The 19,225-nt window shown below is 38.1% G+C and overlaps 1 protein-coding gene across 1 annotated transcript in view; it reads right to left on the reverse strand.

The window, feature by feature from the left end:
- The window catches only part of DNAH5 (dynein axonemal heavy chain 5), a 124,420-nt gene extending 105,607 nt beyond the window's left edge, over nt 1–18,813 (reverse strand). The window contains exons 1-13 of the mRNA XM_049823756.1: nt 18,757–18,813; nt 14,761–14,895; nt 12,433–12,517; nt 10,579–10,609; nt 10,452–10,467; nt 9,570–9,683; nt 7,692–7,913; nt 7,022–7,159; nt 6,239–6,415; nt 5,327–5,440; nt 2,778–2,885; nt 2,171–2,293; nt 71–286 (exon numbers count right to left, since the gene is read on the reverse strand). Of these exons, the coding sequence (XP_049679713.1) occupies nt 71–286; nt 2,171–2,293; nt 2,778–2,885; nt 5,327–5,440; nt 6,239–6,415; nt 7,022–7,159; nt 7,692–7,913; nt 9,570–9,683; nt 10,452–10,467; nt 10,579–10,609; nt 12,433–12,517; nt 14,761–14,895; nt 18,757–18,813 (1,536 nt within the window). The remainder of the gene's footprint in view (nt 1–70; nt 287–2,170; nt 2,294–2,777; nt 2,886–5,326; nt 5,441–6,238; nt 6,416–7,021; nt 7,160–7,691; nt 7,914–9,569; nt 9,684–10,451; nt 10,468–10,578; nt 10,610–12,432; nt 12,518–14,760; nt 14,896–18,756) is intronic.
- Nucleotides 18,814–19,225: the final 412 nt, after the last annotated feature.

Raw genomic sequence — 19,225 nt, forward strand, 5'->3', positions numbered from 1 at the left:
TTTCTAATTTTCATAATTATTTATTAAAGTTCAAGTCAGACTGACAGGATACCCCAAATTTACTATGTACCTCATATTTTGTGATCATTCCTTCCAATCCCTCTATCTTAGACTCCTGTAGAACCGAGTAGGTTTTCATAGTATTGAACACATCTATTATCTTTACCAGACGTCGATGAAAGGTTTCAAATTTTCCAAAGATATACATCTCACTAAAATCAAACTGTCTTTCAGCTGGATTTTGTTCCAATTTTTCTTTTATCTTGTGAAAGCAATTTTGATACTCCTAAAACAAAAGAATTTAAAAGAAGAATGTCAAGCATATAATAAAAGGCATAATCGTCAGCTAGAACAAAATTCACACAGATATTATCCTAACAATAGCAAGTACAAGTTTCATCAAGAAACGATTATTAACATTATAAAGACAGTAACAGAATTTGTCTCTGAAAACTAACCCAACAATACCGTTACAGAATCACCCATTTCATCAAATGAATGAACTACACATACATGTATTGGTACATTTCATCCTTAGCTAGCGTGAAATTCTGTTCTGTCCATTTTATAGCTGGGCTTGATGTATTTACTAAATATTCAAGATGACAACCCAGACTGCAGTTTTCAGAGACTGAAAATAATGATTGTGTGCTAGGCAGTTTTATTGAAAAATAACGTTTCAAATTTTCCAAAATCACTTTCGAGAACAAAAACCCTTCAGACGTTGGAATGCTGCTCCATAGCAGCATATAGTTTTCATTCACTTTCTTAACTGGGCATAAACCTTACTCCAAACATGTTTAAAGCAAATTCTTCCCAAAGTCAGATTACATAGCTAACAGATTTGCTTGGAATGGTTTCTTTCAATAGTAGTTCTCTAAAACACAATGTTCGTTATTTTTCAATCACATATACGTATGAATAACCCCACTTGGAGATATTAATACAAAGGGCCCAGAGTTTCCTAAATTGTTAGTGATTCAAATTTTAAGTTTTAATCTATTATTTTTCTGAAAGCTTTTGGAAGTATTAAGACTCAAATAAAAACATAATCCTTCAACATATTTTAATGCAGCAATTTAATAATTTACTGTATCTATACAGAAATGCAAAAATTTACTACTCATTGCTGATGGTAAGATGTCATATAAATTTACACTAATTTGTGCTATAACGATGCAAGATTTGTTGCTTCAGAAGTTGTCAGGATAAAGGTCTAGTCGTCCAAGCACATATTATTGAAGAATCAAAAAGTAATAATGAAGAAAGTCTAATACGGACCTTCCAATATCTACATAGAGGTTATCAAAAAGACAAAGCTAAGCTTTTCACAGTAACACATGGACAGAGGCCAAGAAGCAACAGGCATAAATTGAAACAGAAGATGTTCTGACTAGATATAAGGAGAAAATCTTTCACCCTAAGGACAGTCAAGCAGTTAAAGAAGTTGCCCAGCAAGGCTGGGCAGTCTCTCCATCCTTGGAGAACTCCAAGACAGGACTGGATAAAGGACTGGGCAACCAAGCTTGATCTCACAGCTACCCCTGCTTTGGCTTTGAGCAGAAGGTTGAACTAGATACCTGCTGAGGACCCTTGCAAGCTGAATTATTCTATGATACTATGTTCTAAAGGAAGGGGGGGGGGGGGGGGGGGGTGTGGATTTAAAAAAATCCCAAAATGGTTATGGAAGTGTATGCAAAAACAACAAACCACAAAAGGCTATCTTTCCAATGGGTCTATGCAACCTGAACAGCTGAATTCTTCTCAGTTCACTAAATTGTGCTTTCTAAAGGTATAGGTTATCCACACATCTCTGAAATATATTCAGTTCAGTAACTCCCCCTGTTTTCATTTCTATCACACATCCCTCCTCATCACATGAGAGGACACTTTCTAGAGAAACTCAGGCATGAAAATCCAAGTAATTCTCACATAAGAAGCACAGTTAAGTTAGGCTAAGCATCAAAATCCTGTTTGCAGAATATCAGCAGAAACCCAGGTAAATCCCCTATTAGCTCTAATATAAATGTTCCAGTTACAAAGGATATTTTTAAATTGGTTCATTTTCTTTCATTATGACATTGCTTCCTCATATAAAATAAAGTTTTCCTAATCATGCCCTCCTAAATCTCACTTTATATTCCGTTTTCCACATGTTCTTCCCACCTACCTGTTTAAGTCTAATGGCTGCTTGTAGCTTTTCCATAACTCTCTCCTGAGGTTGACTCCAGATGGTGGCTGTATTGTTATTTGTAATGTAAGATTTACATGCTGTAATCATCTGATTGGTCACCTAAAAGCAGTTTTAACCTTGTGAAAAAGACATTTCAAGACAAAGCAGACCTTGCCGTTCTTTCAGTCTCACCCCCATACCTCTGACTCCACCAGATTAAAGCCTGCAAGATACCAATATCAAACACCAGCCACATAGACAGACTGTCATCCTTGCAATATCCAGCCTCCAGACCATTACACAACCAAAATGTTGTTGATTAACTACGCTCACCCTCGATCTATTCACGACAGGGTTAAGATTATCCCTGATCTTCAAGTATGAAAAAAATTCTTACAACTGCAAGTTACAGACAGTAAACTAAGTTCTAACTTTTAAGTAATTTTATCACTAATTCCAATTCTCTGTACATTCAAAAAGCAACATTAAATTAAACAAAATGCTGCCTCTTCAATCACTTGGTGCCTTTGTATTTTGTGTCTCATTCAAGCAACACCACACAAAAAATATCTGTGAAAATTTCCTTTCACGCTGTAGCACTGACCTTCACAAACAACGAAGATATCTTTTCAGACGTGTTGTAATACTGAGAGATACTCTGAATCATCTTAATTGCGTTTATCAGTCCTGGAATAGCATCCACCATGGATACCTGGGAAGAAACACAGTTTGAGTTCTACTCCGTACTTCTCTTGCCATACATTAGCTAGACACATAATTAGAGAATACAGGAACATTATGAACATCGTCTTCCTAATCATGTTTCTGCCTCAGTTTACCTGGGCTTCTCCTGTGGAGCTGCCTGTCCTTCTTCACCCTCCAAGCTCTACGATTCAGTTTGAGTGAAAAATTTTCACTAGTCTCAGCTGGAAGAACTCTGATCAGCGAGTGAAACTTGATAGAGACAAAGTTCTCTTCAAAAGTACCACTTATTTTCACAAAAAGTACATTTGTATGCTCTTTTGCTAACCCTGGTGGAAGCTTGTGTATAAGGAGAGCCCAAACATCACATTAAGCCTCACAGCACTCATTTGAATAAAGGAAATATGAAGAACAGCTTTCCTATAGTACTGGCATTTAGATAATAAAAAAATTATATACGACAGATGAAGTGCCTAGGAGGAGGTGATCTTATAGCCCATTCTTTGGGGTGCAGGCACCCAGGTGTTGCTGAAGGGGCTGCAGCAGCAGCCGCTCCTGTGAGGAGAGACGAGGGGCTGCCCCGGGCCGGTTCCAGCCGGTTCCCGCCGAGCCCCTCAGCCTCAGGGAAAGCCTGGGGAAGAAAAGGGCAAAAGGGCTGAGGGAAACGGGGTGAGAAACAGCCCTGCCAGCCCCGAGGGGAGAGCGGCAGGAGGGCAGGAGGTGCTCCCCTCAGCGGCAGGGACGGCCCTGCGTTCCCGGAGAGGAGCCATGCCGGAGCAGGGACCAGCGTGAGAAGGCAGGAACGGCGGAGAGGAGCTGGGATGGGGGGACCGCAGACCCCCATTCGCCGTCCCCCTCGGCGGGGAGGAGGCAAGAGCAGTCAGGCATGAAGGGGTGAAGCTGAGCCTGGTAAGAAGGGGGGGGGGGGGGGGGAATGTGATTTTAATTTTTGTCTTTGTTTCTCACTACCTAATCTATTTTCACTGTCAGAAAAATGAAATTACTTTTCCCCTAGTCGAGTCTGTTTTGCCCATGATGATAACAGGTAAGTGATCTCCCCATCTTTGAAAAATCCATGAGCTTTTTCATCCTATATCCTCTCCCCATCCTTTTGAGGAGGTGGAGTGACAGAGTGCTCAGCCCACAGCCAAGGTTAACACACCACACCCGTTTTAATTCTCCATACCCTGTATGGTTTTCAGTAAATCTTGTGTACAAAAGAAAGGCCTTCTGCTGCATACTTTGAAGAGGAGCATCATTTCAAAAGCCCAGCAGTCCTGTTTTCAGCTCACGAATGGGCCAGGGATTTTTTAGACAGCTCCTCCTCACATCTGAATTTCCAAAGCAATGATAGTTTTACTTGATTGCCTAAGTGGTGCTCAACATGTGACAGGTAAATAACATTAAGGGAGAGGTTCACACTCCGTGCCTCACTGGCTTCCACCCTAAGTGCTACACCCTCTCAAAGCTAAATATCTCTGAAGATGGCAGCAGTTCCTCCTTGGTAAAAGCCAGCATGGGGAGCACAAAGCAGATTAAGTTCAACAGACCCTATAGGGTGCCAATAGCAAGCACACTCACTTTAACTGTGGTTGGTATGGGTATTGTACTAACTGTTCCTTAGAGGGACTCAAATAACAGATTAGGAAACACTGAAAGAACACACTATTCTAATACCATGTAGTAAATGGAAACAAACAGAGCCATACCATGGTTGCTCAGAGCACTGTTTGGAAGCAATTATACTTTAGGAAAAGCATGGAGAGAGAGAGGTAGCTAGGATGGTCAAAGCTTTGCATCTTCATGGCTACTCATTATATTTCTCTGACTAGCAAGACACAGAGTCAGTTGCAAAACCAGTTTTAGTAAAGGCAACCATTTGCCACCTACTTAGCAAATAATGGGACAGTGACAATCTTTCCTCCGATCCTTCCGGTTGGCTGGTTTTGTTTACTACTTGTTACACTTGCTTGTTATCCTGTTACTACGGTATGAGAAGGTGATTTATATTTACACCTGAATATTTACATAACTATGTTGATGTTTTCCTAACCCAAGAAGCTGCAAATTGCCTTATAAATGTTAAGCTAAGCATGACCTGCCCACCAACACAAAGCCAAAAGCTCAGCCTTTGTCTTTAGCATAGTACTAGGTTCACTTTCACCCCTATTTTTTTTCCTTTTAATCACAAAGATTTCACTTCCTCCCACAGCACAGAATCCATCTTCAGCATTAGACCAAAAGCTTCATAGATACCACAGCAAGAAAATAACAAGTACTTGATTTTATAGCCAGAAATTCCCACTAGGCCACTTTTGGCATAGCTGAACAAAGTCTCACATTGGAGATGCATACATAAAATGTTATCTATGTCATTTCCAAACTGATCTTACAACATTAACTTTAGTTGTCTCAAGAGATTTATATTAAGAATTTAAAAGTTCTGCTTACAGGATCACTATTGTATAATGGGTCACAACATTTTTCCAGAGAATATAGATACTTCACATTATCTTTAGCTTCATTTGCTGCATCTGTAATGCGAATATCCAACGCTCGCCAGTTCTAAGAATAGAAAGTTAAAAAAACCACCACACATTTCAGAAAAACTGGTTTGAGATCACTGTTTTGTCATTAGCCTTTAAACACATTTGAAAGCACAGATCCATTACTTCAGTTACACTTGTTTACACAAGATAAGGAACAGGTCCTTGTTTTGCTTTCATTAATTTGACCGTGAACATACAGTTAGACCACTGAGCTTAAGTTGTCAGTATGAGCGTCAAGTCAAGCTGCTGTAAAATATATAGACATCGTCTGGTAACTATTTTTGCTTGGACTGATGAATATATAACCATGTATTTGAAGAGCCAAAACTTTGTTTTATTCACTTATTTTTCGGTCTGTGATGGGTCTTTAACTTGTTATGTCCATGTAAGAAGTTAAGACCCCACAAACAGTTTGAACAGACACTGTAACTACATAAGAGGTTTAAAAAAAAGAGGGTGTTTATCTTCATTAAATACCCAGTTCATGAATTCAATTTTCTTACTTAATAATCAACTTTCAGAGATTTGTAAGTATTTATTGCTGTTGAGAACCATGTGATTTATTTCTGTTGAGCCATGTGGATGCAGTACATTATCAGCCTTTAGACATAGGGGATTCCCAGTCTTTTCCAGTAAATTAAACTAGATTTAAAATTTATCTACTCAATGTGAAGAATAGGGAAGGACAAAGACAACAAAAGCCAAAGATGCTTCAATATTTTCCCCACCAGCAACATTACATACATCACCAAAATGAACTAAGGTAGACAGAGCATTTCTAGTCTTTACATCTGGCATAATTCAAAACAGAAACCTTCAGCAGTTTGGATTTAGCAGCAGCGAGTACTCCAACCACTGCCTTCACATCTGGGCTCTTCAGCTGGTCCGTAAGGTAGTTGAATTTTGACAATCTCTTTTTCCAGTAATCAAGCTCTACTCGTGGTCCAAGATCATCAGCTTCCTTTCTCAACTGGTCATTTACTGCAAGAACCTTTTATCATACAATAATATTAGTGAGTGATGCTAATATTTACCTGCATGGATAGCACAAATTAATTCATAATTTAACTCCTAGTATTAACCTCCTGCAATAAATTACCTAACTCAGCCACCACCACCTCACATAAGAGACCTTAATTTTGCTTTGCCTTTTTAGTTCTGAGTTAAAGAGGGAGTAGCATCTCAAGAGCACCGTTACAGACAATTACATTTTCTGCAAATAACCTGCAAAGCATGTTTCAAAGTACGATTTTAACCACTGAAAATCATGTTCACTGAATTATCACATTCATTCTGCTTTCATTAAATCCACTGGGAATCACTAGCTGTTTTTTACTTTAAGAATAGTTGATTATCAAAAACAGGGGATTAAGCTTCCAAAAGACATGTGTCTGCTTTATTTACTAGGAGATGGAAAAAGCTCTCAATAATATTCTCATTGAGAAGTAAAAGCACACAAAACATGCCAACAGTACTTTACAACACAGGGAATGATCCCATCTACAACTTCATAGAAAGGTAGCTATATGCCAGCAGGATTAAACTCATCTGCCAATATGCTGATATTGTCATATTTCACATTTGTCCAGTGTATCACCTGTTCAATTTGTTTGGTCCATCCTTTCATGCAGGCTTCTATTCTTTCAAGAGCATCTATGCTGTTAGCAACCACCAGGTAATCTGAAGGTCCTCTTAGAGTTTTTAGATCGTATGTTTCACATTTCTTCAGATCAACCTAAAACACAAGTTTAAAAAAAAACTTGAAATGCTGAAATGTTCATGCCAAATAATCCAGGAACTTTAAAAAGTAACTGGGTGTCTCACTTCATATTCCCACTTCAGTTTAAATTGAACTGGTTTGAGCCAGAACTGGGCTCCAGAATCTGGAGAAGTCACCAGCCTGGCAGTGGTACTCTCATGTTCTTTCCTGCACAATGGCCAAGTAGAAATTAAGAGTTAAAGCAACTGTTTGTCATACATTAAACAATCTTGGGTTTAAGAGTGGCCACAGCCATTGGAGAGTCAAGAAGTTAATAGCTTTAAACAACTGGTGCCAGAACAAACAAGAACAGAAGCACCTGCAGAATTGTTAAAGCCACTGACCAAAGTGTAACAAGCTACTGATGACAACAAAAAAGCGAGGTTTTTTTCTCCAGTTTAACACACACAATTTTTATGAGTATCTTACAACAGCAATTAATTCAAAAGCTCCAGAGCAAGAGACATTCTACAGCTAGCTCAGTTTGTTTGCCACATGAGCATACTACCTTTTCCAACAGACTTTGCTGAGCTCCTGATAGCACACTAACAAACACTTCAAGGGAACAAAGGAAGTCCTGCTTAATCTTGGAAGCTTGTTGAGGTTCACCAAGTTTGACCCAACCACAGTCCATAGTCTGTAAGGCTGGAATGAAGATTTCTGATATCAACTGCTCAACACTTTTTAGTAAGCCATCTCGACCTACATTCATCATATTAAAATTTATTTCCTGTAAAAGAAACACAATACAAGTTAAAAAAGAAAACAAAATTTTGCCATCATTATATTTATTCCAGTCCTATTGTTGTGAGCATCTCGGAAGTTACCAGTGTGTACAAGTGCTCTTCAAGCTAACAGGACAATTCTTGCTAACAGCACAATTCTTGCTAGCAGGGGCTGCAAGGTTTGCACAGGGTCACAGTGTGTCATACAAAACTGCAGAAACTAAGATCTGAAAACACTTCCAAAATATAATGAGAGTGTAAGAGATCTCTGTAAAGCTCAGTTTATATGGATAAAATGATTCCAGCCTGCCACTTCTATCAGAATTATATTTTTGAATATATTCATACATATGTATATACATAGGCAGACATCAATGTACTTAAAAGGCTTAGATACCAAAAGAATTACGAACTACAGTTAATTCTGACTTGCAATTGGCCAAAGATTTTGGTTCAGGAAGAATTCTTCTCTATAGTTTGAAAGAGAACAATTCACAGAACATCTGCTTTTTAGACATTCTGAAAAACACTCTGAAGACTTCCAAGGTAAATTACATTAATCTGTCAGCTATTTTTTTGCTTCATTAGAAGGTACCGCAAGAGGTTTTTTCAACAACAATTTAACACCAAACAGCTTGTATTTAAGTATCACACATTAGATGTGTCTTCAGACACATAATTTTTACTTTTCAACTTGTCTCTCCTAGTTTTAAGGTATTACCTACTATGAGCAAGGGCTATATCATTACTTGTGAAGTCTGCTTTAGACATCTTTCAGTTGCAATTACCAACTTGCAAGCATTAAGCAAAAAAATCTTCAAATGTTTAATAGTATATAATTGACCAAAATCTAAGACAGATCTTTCAAAATCATCAAAAAAAATTAATAGGTTAAGCATAAAACTTTAAAGCATATATCTGTAGAAAACAAATAATAATCTGGTGATGACAACCAGCTCACCCACCCTTTGCTCTTCTGTTTCTTGCCTATCTGGTCAAAATACAGTTTTAAGAGGTTTTCCTAGAAATGAGGAAAGTTAAAATTTGCTGGCTTCAGAGTTGTACTTGGAAGTTCCCATTCTGAAGCGTACAGAAAATTTTCCACAATACTAGGTTCTCATTTAGCCCATCATTCTTATTTTAGCACTCTGATAAGTTTGTCTACAACTGTACGATTCCCTACATTTTGCTCTGTGCTCTTCACTACTGGAGCACTTGATCCAGCTTTACTCACTTCATACTGTCATAGATATAAGGACTCTCTCACCAGTAAAAACTTTTTCATATATAATTTGCATATATACTCTCAGAAATAAAACTATTTTTGTTTGTTTAATGGATTTGCTAGCACTTACTGAAATTTAACAGCTTATTATTTAGGTTTTGACCAATTACTCTTTGTCATTCTGGATTGTCATAAATATTCTTCCTTAGCAACATTTCTTCATAGCAATAATACACTTGAAGTTGCTACTGCTAGGTAATGTTGGCTTTTCTATTCCCCTCCTTTTTTGTCCTGTGTTTATTTAGCCAAACTGTGTCCTTCTGCTCATTCCTCCACGTCAAAGGCTGTCAAATTATGTGCTAAGAGCAAATACCCCAAGATGAAAATGAATTTTATACAAGATTATGTACAGTAATCAGCAGTCACTGACTCTCACCTGATAGATATTCTCAGTTGTGATGGGTTTAAAAAGATTAGCTCTAATGAAAAAAATGCATACACCAGTTAAAGCAACTTCTTTTCCCTCTGTCACAAATACTTTAGGTTTCTTCTTTGTCAAATGAGAGTTCATTCCTGTTCCTGGAAGGCCGAAGTTCTCTATAGATTCAAATAAAAGAACCATTTAAAACCCACTGATTATTTATTCAAAGAAAAGTCTTCTAAACAAACACTTCAGTCATCATTTGTCTGTCTTCAAGCCCCAGTCCCCTGGAACCACCCCATGGGACTATCCACAGACAGTACACAGCATCCAGAATCTTCACAGCACAGTAAGAACTATTTCATCTACTTTTGCCATTTGTGCATCAAAAGCCTTTCATTTCTATTCACTCACTTGTTTTCTATTCCTTCTAAGCAAAGGTTCAGGTTCAAGATCCTCTTACATAGCTCCCTATCATGCAGTTGCAGGTAATGCTCTATTGCTTTAAAAAAAAAATTAGCAAACGTAGCTTACTTCAGAGGAGCTATTATCAACTGTCTTTCCTTAAAAAGATGTAGACACAAGTCTGACAGAAAAAAAAAAAGAAGCAGTATTTCTGGAAACAAGGAAAGAGATGCCACAGCAGATTCTTTGGAGGGAAAACAAAACAAAACAAACAGCAAGGGAGCTATAAGGGACTTCCCTGTCCTTTCTTCTTCCTGCAACATGAATATGCTGCTCCCATGTTTAGGCTGTTGGTAACACTTGTAAAGAGTCACCAAGAAGTAGCAGTATCTCCAGGGGAAAAAAATAATTCTCTTAAATTGTGGTTTTGGCCCTGTTACTTCTCTGCTACTAGTTTTCTGGTGTTACCTCAAAGTAAAATCATGTGCATACACATCTCAGTGAGACACTGAAAAATAAAAAGATCAAAGAGTAAATTGTTGATACTGGTAGTAAAGGACAACATCCAAAAAAAATTGCAAAAAGTGACAAGTCCTTTGCCCTTTTTGCTTTCAGGCACATGATCACCTGCCCCAGAGATCCCTGTTTTGCTTCACATAGCCACCGGTAAGTCCCCTCCCCACCCTTTTGTTCACATCACCTTTCCCCCTCCCCTTTTTCATCACAGCTCCTGCAGAAGTCTTTTTTGTTTACCTCAGAAGTACATCAAGGACTCTGTCACCAGTTTTGACTGAGAATATTAATTTGATTTATTGCCAATTAACATTAACTTGCCCTATCCTTGTACTTCAGTAATTACAGAGGCTAGACCAGCAATAGTCATCCCAGTTCTCAGGGCATTCCCACAACGTATGGAACTAGAGTAAGGGATACACTCTGCAGTCTCTTTAGAAAAGAGGTACTGTTACTGAAAAGGGTGCTAGAAGTTATTACACTGCATATTAAAATTGTCATTCAAAACACTGCAAAAAATCTGCACGTGAGGGTGGGCATAAAACCAGACTTTGAAATGGCCCCTTTGGACTCTGGAGTACATCATCCTGAACTCAGAGATACACAGCCTCCTGTTCTGCAGGCACACAAAGTATCTTGTAGGCACCCTTCATGGGATCATCTTCTGCTCTAGCAGAAGGGTCCACTGATCCACATATGGGTCAGAAAACCAGCTTGTATTTGAGGTGGTGTGTAGTAAGTGCCCTTGCCAACAAGATGCGTGTAATACCACAAAAATTCACTTTACTGATAAGTAGCCATCACCATAACTGCGATTTCTGCTTTGCTAGTGTGTGAACCACAACCCCAGCACGATCAGCACAGAAAATTCTTTTAAAGACTCTGCCACAATGATACTGTAGGATCATCTGATCAGTTTGTGGCGGGCGAGGGAGACTCCGATTAGATTCCCAGGCTTTGTCCCTTGCCTCACACTGCCTCCAACATACTTCCACCACTTCAACTCAGGCATGTTAAAACTTGTTTAGCAGATTTCTAAATTAGTGTCCGAGTCTGTATTTTCATTTGATTTTCTTTCTATGTACATTTAAATTTTAATTATTAGAGTTGCTGATATCATATTACACAGTCTTTTCATACCTTTTAGGTATATACATATGTATATGCTGAAAATACATAAATAACTATTTATACACTCATACAGGTATGTTTACATATGTATAAACACATATATTTGTACAGATATACATAGATATATTTACGAGGGTAAACAAGTGGGGTGAACTCCCACCAACCAATCACAGGTCTCAGAGGTCACATAGCACCTGGCTAGTCCCAATGGCAGCAGCACTGGAGGCTCTGGGACAGAAGCCATGGGCAAAGGGAGGATGTCCTTGTCACCAGAGTCCTGAGCTGCCTCCAGGGTGAGATGGAGGCTTCTCCCTGACATGTGGTAACATGGGGGCACTGGGGAAGGGAAGGGGATATGAGCAGAAGGGAATTCTGCGATAACAGCCCTGCTACCCATAATGCAGGCCTAGGGCCATTTGTCATGTAACAGGACCACCTGGATAGACGGTCATACACCAAGAAATGTGGAGGGCTTCTAGGACAGACTGGTGGCATGATTGGAGGGGAGGGGACAGAGCACCTGTCACTGCTCACCTTGTGTAAAAGTCATCTTTAAACTATGAAAAAACATTTCCCAGACCCCCAGGCAAGAGTTGCTAGGCTTGCAAGGAAGTACCTTGCTGCTGCATACTAGCAATATGCAGAGGTGCACTAATAAGCTTCAGTAATTTCATCCATCTTCATTTCATGAGCAAGGATCAATGTCCCAGTATGACCAAACTTGACTTGCTTTAAGCCCCAGTTTGTAAGAGCTTTACTATTTGCTTTTTCCTTGCATGCTTGTTCGGCACAACTAAAACATGTTGCAGGAGAACCCAAGTTGCTTTACCCGTATCTGTTGCCTCCATGTCTTGATAGTAGAACATCAGATGACGAAGACCTCCAGGGGCCAGGAACTTGTCAATGCGCTCTATCTGTTTAAGATAATGTTGAGATCATTATGCATAGCACACCCACTACAAAAAGTTTAACTTGCTCAGATTTTTAACAAAAAGGGCTGACAAACACTTATCACATAATCATTGTTCAATAATAAAATTATACTAGGCCCAGTTACTACTCCCCCAAAAATGATTGAGTTGCCTTGTACTTCAGCAGCACACACCTACTTAATTGAATCATTTAAATTTTTCCATGTTGAACACAACAGAATATAGCCAGGCCATGTTTCAGTTTACTGAAACCACTTACTGTACATGCTGTGTATTATTTCTCAAACCGAGGGCACAGGACATTTCTTCATTTACTGAAGTGCAGCAGCACCTCATTGAAGTCCCTCACCCATGTTTATCCTTACTGCCAATTCAGCTAACTAGCTGAAAGCATAAAACTCACAGCTGCAATTACTCCATATCATAGCAACAGAGGAAGCCTTTATTTATATTTTAAGCATCAGGACAATTTCACAGTTCTCCAATTTAAGGCTGCCATCAAGCATCCTTGAACCATGTATTGGTAGTGCAGTCCAGCAATCTCATGTATAGGCCATACAGGCCTAGGAAGAAAGTTAATTGCTCTACAGTAGTATGCTGATCAATGTTTCAGCACTTGAAAGTCTGGCCTAATCCATTATTTTTCTAGATCTATGAGACATTTTTTCATATAGTCTCTAACTACATAGCAATCTTCCAGCAGAAAAGGCTTCTACTTGTGGAAGTTCTTCTTCAGAAACATTTGCTGGTACCATTTTGGCCTTCCTAGCGCAGGAAGAACGCTAAGAGATCACCAGCAGCAGCAAAAAAGCCACATCTATCCCTCTTCCATTAATAATGGGCCTCAGTTACACCAAGATCACAAACTACTATTCCAGAAAATCTTGTCTGAGCCCTCCAAGATGAGGTCAAAACAACTATTATGCTTTTCTCTTTCCAAGTATAACAGCTGCCAATATTTTCTTCATCTGACAATTATTCTCAGGCAATATAGATCCCCAGGAAACCCATTTAGAGATAGAATGCACAAGGGCTGAAACAAGTTCTGCTTTTTAACTTGTGTGACAGTGTTCTGCATAGCTTATTTCCCTGGATCACACAGAATCACAGAAACATTGGAAAGGACCCCTGGGAAATCTGGAGGCCAGCCTCCTGTATCATCAATAGCAGTTTAGGTCATCTAGAACTTTGCCTAGGCTGAGTCTCAAAAACCTCAAGACGAGAAATTCCACAACTCACTCAAGTAACCTATTCCCATGCTGCATGACCCTCCTGATGAAGAAGGGTCTCTTGACCAATATGCAAGTTGTGGCTATTGCCTTTGTCATATCATCTGCAACCGCTGAGAAGAGTTCAGATCTGTCTTCATAACTACTCTTCAAGCAACTGCAGGCTACTATTTGACCGCCCCTCAATCTCTTCCTCTCCCTCTTCTCTTACTTTGCATGCCCTATGTCCCTCTATCTTGGTAGTCTTCCACTGGACTTCCTTCAGTTTCTCAACAATATTAACACTGAAATGGGAATGCATAAATTGAAGGTACACAGATGGAAAGAAAATACAAGAGAAATAAAAAAACCACAACCATGTTTAGTGTCAGGGAATAAAACAAGATCTACTTGCTGTCTACTTAGGTTTTAAAAAAATAATTTTTTCTTTTCAAATCACAAAATGCATTTCCACTGCATACAAGACTTACCATCAACTCTGATGCACCATTTCCTCAACATATATATGTCTAACTGCTTACCCCCTGAATTAACCTTCATGTGGTCAGTCAGATCACTTAGCCATTCTATTTTGTCAAGTAGTTTCCACCTGATTTAATTTCCTAAACTAGATGACAGCGTAGTCTCACTGGTGGTAGCCTAATGGAAACAGTAATAGCATGCAGCCTACTGTGGACAGGACTCTTGAATCTATTTATTCAAGGATTGAGAGACTTCATGCTGCAGTTCCAGTATGAAATACAGTCACAGGTTTTACTGTACTATCTATAACCACTGGAAAGCAGAAATTCTAACCAATTCTCTTGTGTTACAACAGGTCCTGAAACTAAGGACACTTCTGTTTAACTTAATTACAAAATGCTGAGAAATGTTTTTTCAATGAGAAGACCTGAGCAATCTCTGACATGAAGTCTGACAACTATCTCACCAAGTATTTAACGGTAATATCAATCCTAAAGCACCCTATAAGCTTCACTATCAAATTCATCAGATTACCTGGTTACCATCAAGAATAGCATCTTCTACTTCTGCTTTGTCCAGATTCACACAAGAGGCAATGGTATCTAGTAAGTAATCATGCCTGCCATCCAGCCGAGCACGTTTAGCCTCCCTCTCTTCCTTGAGCTTTTGCTGTTATAAAACACAAAGTGGACAACGAATTTACAATCTATTTTGAAGACAAAAATAAAGAAAATTCTAAAACTTATTTTAAAAATTAAAGGCTATTGCATTCTTCTATACTTGTGGTTTAAGGCACTCAAATGACATTTTTAGAAGTGACCCCTATTAAGATTTTACAGCTGATTTCCTATGTTCTATTTTCAGATTTAGCACAAAAATTCTATCATGACATTTTTATACAATATTATTTATTTGTTGAAAGGTTCTGTAGGGGAAGAAAAATAAAGGTATTTCATATGTGCAGCTCCATCACTCTGCAAGTTATCTTCAACACCCTAAGTCCTTAGTCACAGCTTTTCAGTCTAGTCACATATGACCATCAAGACAGGATTCTGGCCCGTCTTTGTTACTCGTGAAAGATATTGTAAGCATTCTCTAATAAAGACAGATGCTGCTGGAGGAAGCTAGGGTTTCAAGCTAGGGTTTCATACATTATCTCTTTAACATAATGAGAAGTAAAACAAGCCACGAGCCTCAAGGTACACAAGTGTTTACAAATATGCTTTACTATAGCTATTACACCATTCTTCAAGCAGTATGCCTTCTCCTCTAATTAAATTGAATTCCCATATGTAATATACCTCATTACATTATAGACAAAATAGCCTTCTGGAATAGTTACTGGTATTATTGTGCTTGTGGATTACAAGATTTTATATCATTTCATTTTCAAAAGAAATTTAGAATTATGTTTCATTGGTGGTAAATTCAATCTTTATTTCCTCAGTGATTATGAAAAACCTAGTAACTCTATAAAGTATGCACAAGTGATTTATCCACAAGCTTCTGCAGAGCCAATAGGACTTGCATAATATAATTTATACCCTTATGTAAATATCTTTCCTACTTTCTGAAGGAATTTTCAAATATTTGGTAAAGTCGTAATTACTAGCATGCCTTCATAAAGGCTGAATGCACTGGAAATGTTTTTCCATGTAACAGACAAACAAAAACCCTGTTCTTTACACTGATATGACTGAAGAATGCAGTAGCAGATTAATTTGTACATGTACTTTACACTATTGTACCTCTGTCATTCCCTAACACGGGCTCCACTTTCCCAAAAGTGAAAATGTCATCACAGGATTGGGCTTTCCTACATGTTCTGAAATCAGGGTAGAAATTTTCCCATTAGTTAGACATACAAAAAGCAACCATTTTGGGCTGAATCAGCTTCACACTAGATAATACTAGAATCCTAAAAACTGTTGTTTCAGTAATTTGAGCACAACTGATAATGCATCTTTAACATAGAAGAATACAAAGAATACTCTGCCAATTAGTTAGCTTCTATTTAATCCAGAAAAAAACTTTGTTTTACTCAAACTACAGAGACTACTTTTGTACTCTGCTGTGTTTCCAGCATAGAACTGCAGATATATTGGTACACAAGGTATTCATCTTACATTGGTTATCAGTTCCCAACTCCACCTATATAGATGGCCCTTGATAAGTTCACATCATGAGCAAAAGGCTCATGGAGGAACAAGTAGATTTCTATTTCAGATTTGTTTCCTTCCCAATTTTTGCATAGGGGTGCATTTCAAGCCCTTAATCCCTTTGTACCAACCAGAACTTCAGTGGAGTAATTCACTAACCTGTTCCAAAATACAGTCTTTAGAATTCAAGATGCTAACTTTAACTACCCCCACATCTTGCTTCAAACCAGCAATGTGGTCATGGCCTAGGAGTTTTTGTATGGTTTATGTCCTGCAGGACTGACTACAGAAGTACATATCCCTAAACAGCATCTGTACAAAAAAATACCAAAAAATAAGGCAGGTTTTTGTAATTCAAATAAACATCATTTAACAGACCACAGAAAGAGTAAGATTTGAAGATGGAAGGATTGCTATAACACATAAGCTATCTCTTATGTAGTTAAGAGAGGAACTGCTGGTACATGCAGTAACACTTGCATACAAACCCTGAAAAGTATCAGCAGCAATTCTGATCAAGGTCATACAACAAAGCCTCCTCATAATGTCCCATGATGTAGGAGGATCCAGATGGAACAGTATTTATAAGAGAGAAATTCTTTCTCGCTTCGATACCTGAAAAGATTGTCCAAGTTTTATATGGTACAGCTTTACCTCAGTTCTTCATCTAAAGAACAGCAGCACAGCCATGTTTAGTTTTGGGTTTCTTTTCCCCTTCTTAGTTACAAAACTAAGAAAGGCCATATGACACAGTCCTACAACAGATGCAAGTCCAAAGCAAAAACTAATTAACGAAAAAGTCCTTCTTTGATGATTAGTCTAGCTATAACAAATCATTTGTTTTATGTTACATAAAACCTTAAAATTCCTAATACTTAAATACCAAAAATTTAGCACAGGAAACTAATTTCAGTAGACATGTTCTCCTGAAGCAGAATAAAGGGGAGATTCCTAAATATATTTTAACATATGCCTAAACCCATAACCATCACACCACCAGTCTGAAGCAACAAATGGGGATTAAGTTAAAATAAATTTAAAAAAAGGCATTTTCTAACTACAAGAGTATATAAGTATATATACTTGAACAGAAGGCACTAGAAGACCAGAAGTCAGAGATGCTAGGGGTCTTTCCTTTGAAAGAACAGCCTCAGAAGCCAAATATTGACTAATGCCAACTTCTCTGTTACAGAGTGCAGTTGCTCATGTGTCTGCAGACACTCCAAATAGAGTTAGCATGAATGTTATTTAGTATGCAAGTCATAACTGCACAAGTTAAAACTTGTTCCTGAACACAGTTTATCCAGCAAATGATGCATTTGGTTGTCAGAATACTGAACTGTATTGTAAATTAGTGAATTTAGACACTCTCAGATGAAAGTCTTACGTATAAGCAATACACTTGAACTTTACTGGGAAGTTCAACAGTAAGAGTCAAAAAGTAAAAGTGTTCTATTGTTAATTTACTGTCTTATCCAAAACTTAGTTAACCAACATGGCATTCCCCTGTCTCTCCTTTAACTGACGAAGGTGTTTTATATCACACAAGCATTGCTCAGAGTTCCCTGTAGAAGTAAACTCCAAACCATTTTACGCTTTCCAAGCACCCTGAGTTTAACAGACACACACCTTTTTATTTGCTCTTCTCCAAAAAAACACGTACCCCACAGAATTAGGGCAGTCCCCTTAGCTGACTCAAATATCAAGCATCAGTCAGAGCTGTCCCACATTTGTTATAACATTGCATTAATCCAGGAACAGCTTGTTCAAACAACCAACTTTTAAAATTAGTCTAAAGGTCTTAACGACTTCTATATTTTCATATTGTTTCTCAGTGCTACATAGTGTCTTCAAAATTCTATTCTCATTTTACAATTACAGGAAGAGAGAAGTTAAACTTTAATTTGCCTTGGAGGCAGAGCCCACCCCTATTTTTTTGCCAGATCTAGCATCAAGCTTTTCATTTTACCAGTATAACATTTGTGAAATTATAGCATTACTAGACCACTGCAACAATCTGGACAAGATACAAGTACCAGTAGTCAAATGAATAAGTATCTCCCAGTGCATATTAACCTTTCAAAACAAATTGTGCAACCAAGCCTTGGCTGATACCCGACCAATTAACTTAAGACCAGTTACAGCAAACTAAAAACACCTGTCATGACAAATGCCTATCCCAAATACTACGTTTTGCTTTAGAAGGCAAAGTTTATCCATTTTTATATAGTTGGAATGTTTTGTGAAACCAACATCATCCACTTATACCATTAACACACACATTTTTCTACACGCCCCCCCCCCATTCACACCTTTATTCAAACTATATAGCTACTGGTCTCTACCTAGTCCAAAGTTCAGTTTTCCTTACCTTGATAACTCTGCCAATGCTCTGTTTCCAAAGTTGCTTTCTTCCAGCTCTAAACATTGTACTAGTGAATATAAGCATCAAGTACTGTTTTTCAGCAATAAGCCTTAAACCATGGCACAAGATTCTTGATTCATCATTTTTCACTCTCCCCCCAACCTTTTGTTTACATTTGTTTCACTCCTCCTCTGTAGGAACACCAAAAAAACCTCTAGAAAATACAATAAAGACTAAAAAGCCAGCAACTGTTAACTTCAGCTCTGTATTTAAAATTCAGTTCTAATGTGCATTTAAATTACTTGAAAACTAAATTGGACTACTTGAGAAACTAGAGGTCTCTAAGCACCAGAATTTACTGCCTATAGATTAGGGGTTGAAAATTACTGCTACCAACCACAGTGTTGTTAAGGTGATATTGTTTATATACAAACACCACTAGATACAATTCATCATACTCAAGGGCAACATAACC

Source organism: Accipiter gentilis, chromosome 20 (genome assembly GCF_929443795.1).
Source record: "Accipiter gentilis chromosome 20, bAccGen1.1, whole genome shotgun sequence".
Classification (NCBI taxonomy): domain Eukaryota; kingdom Metazoa; phylum Chordata; class Aves; order Accipitriformes; family Accipitridae; genus Astur; species Astur gentilis.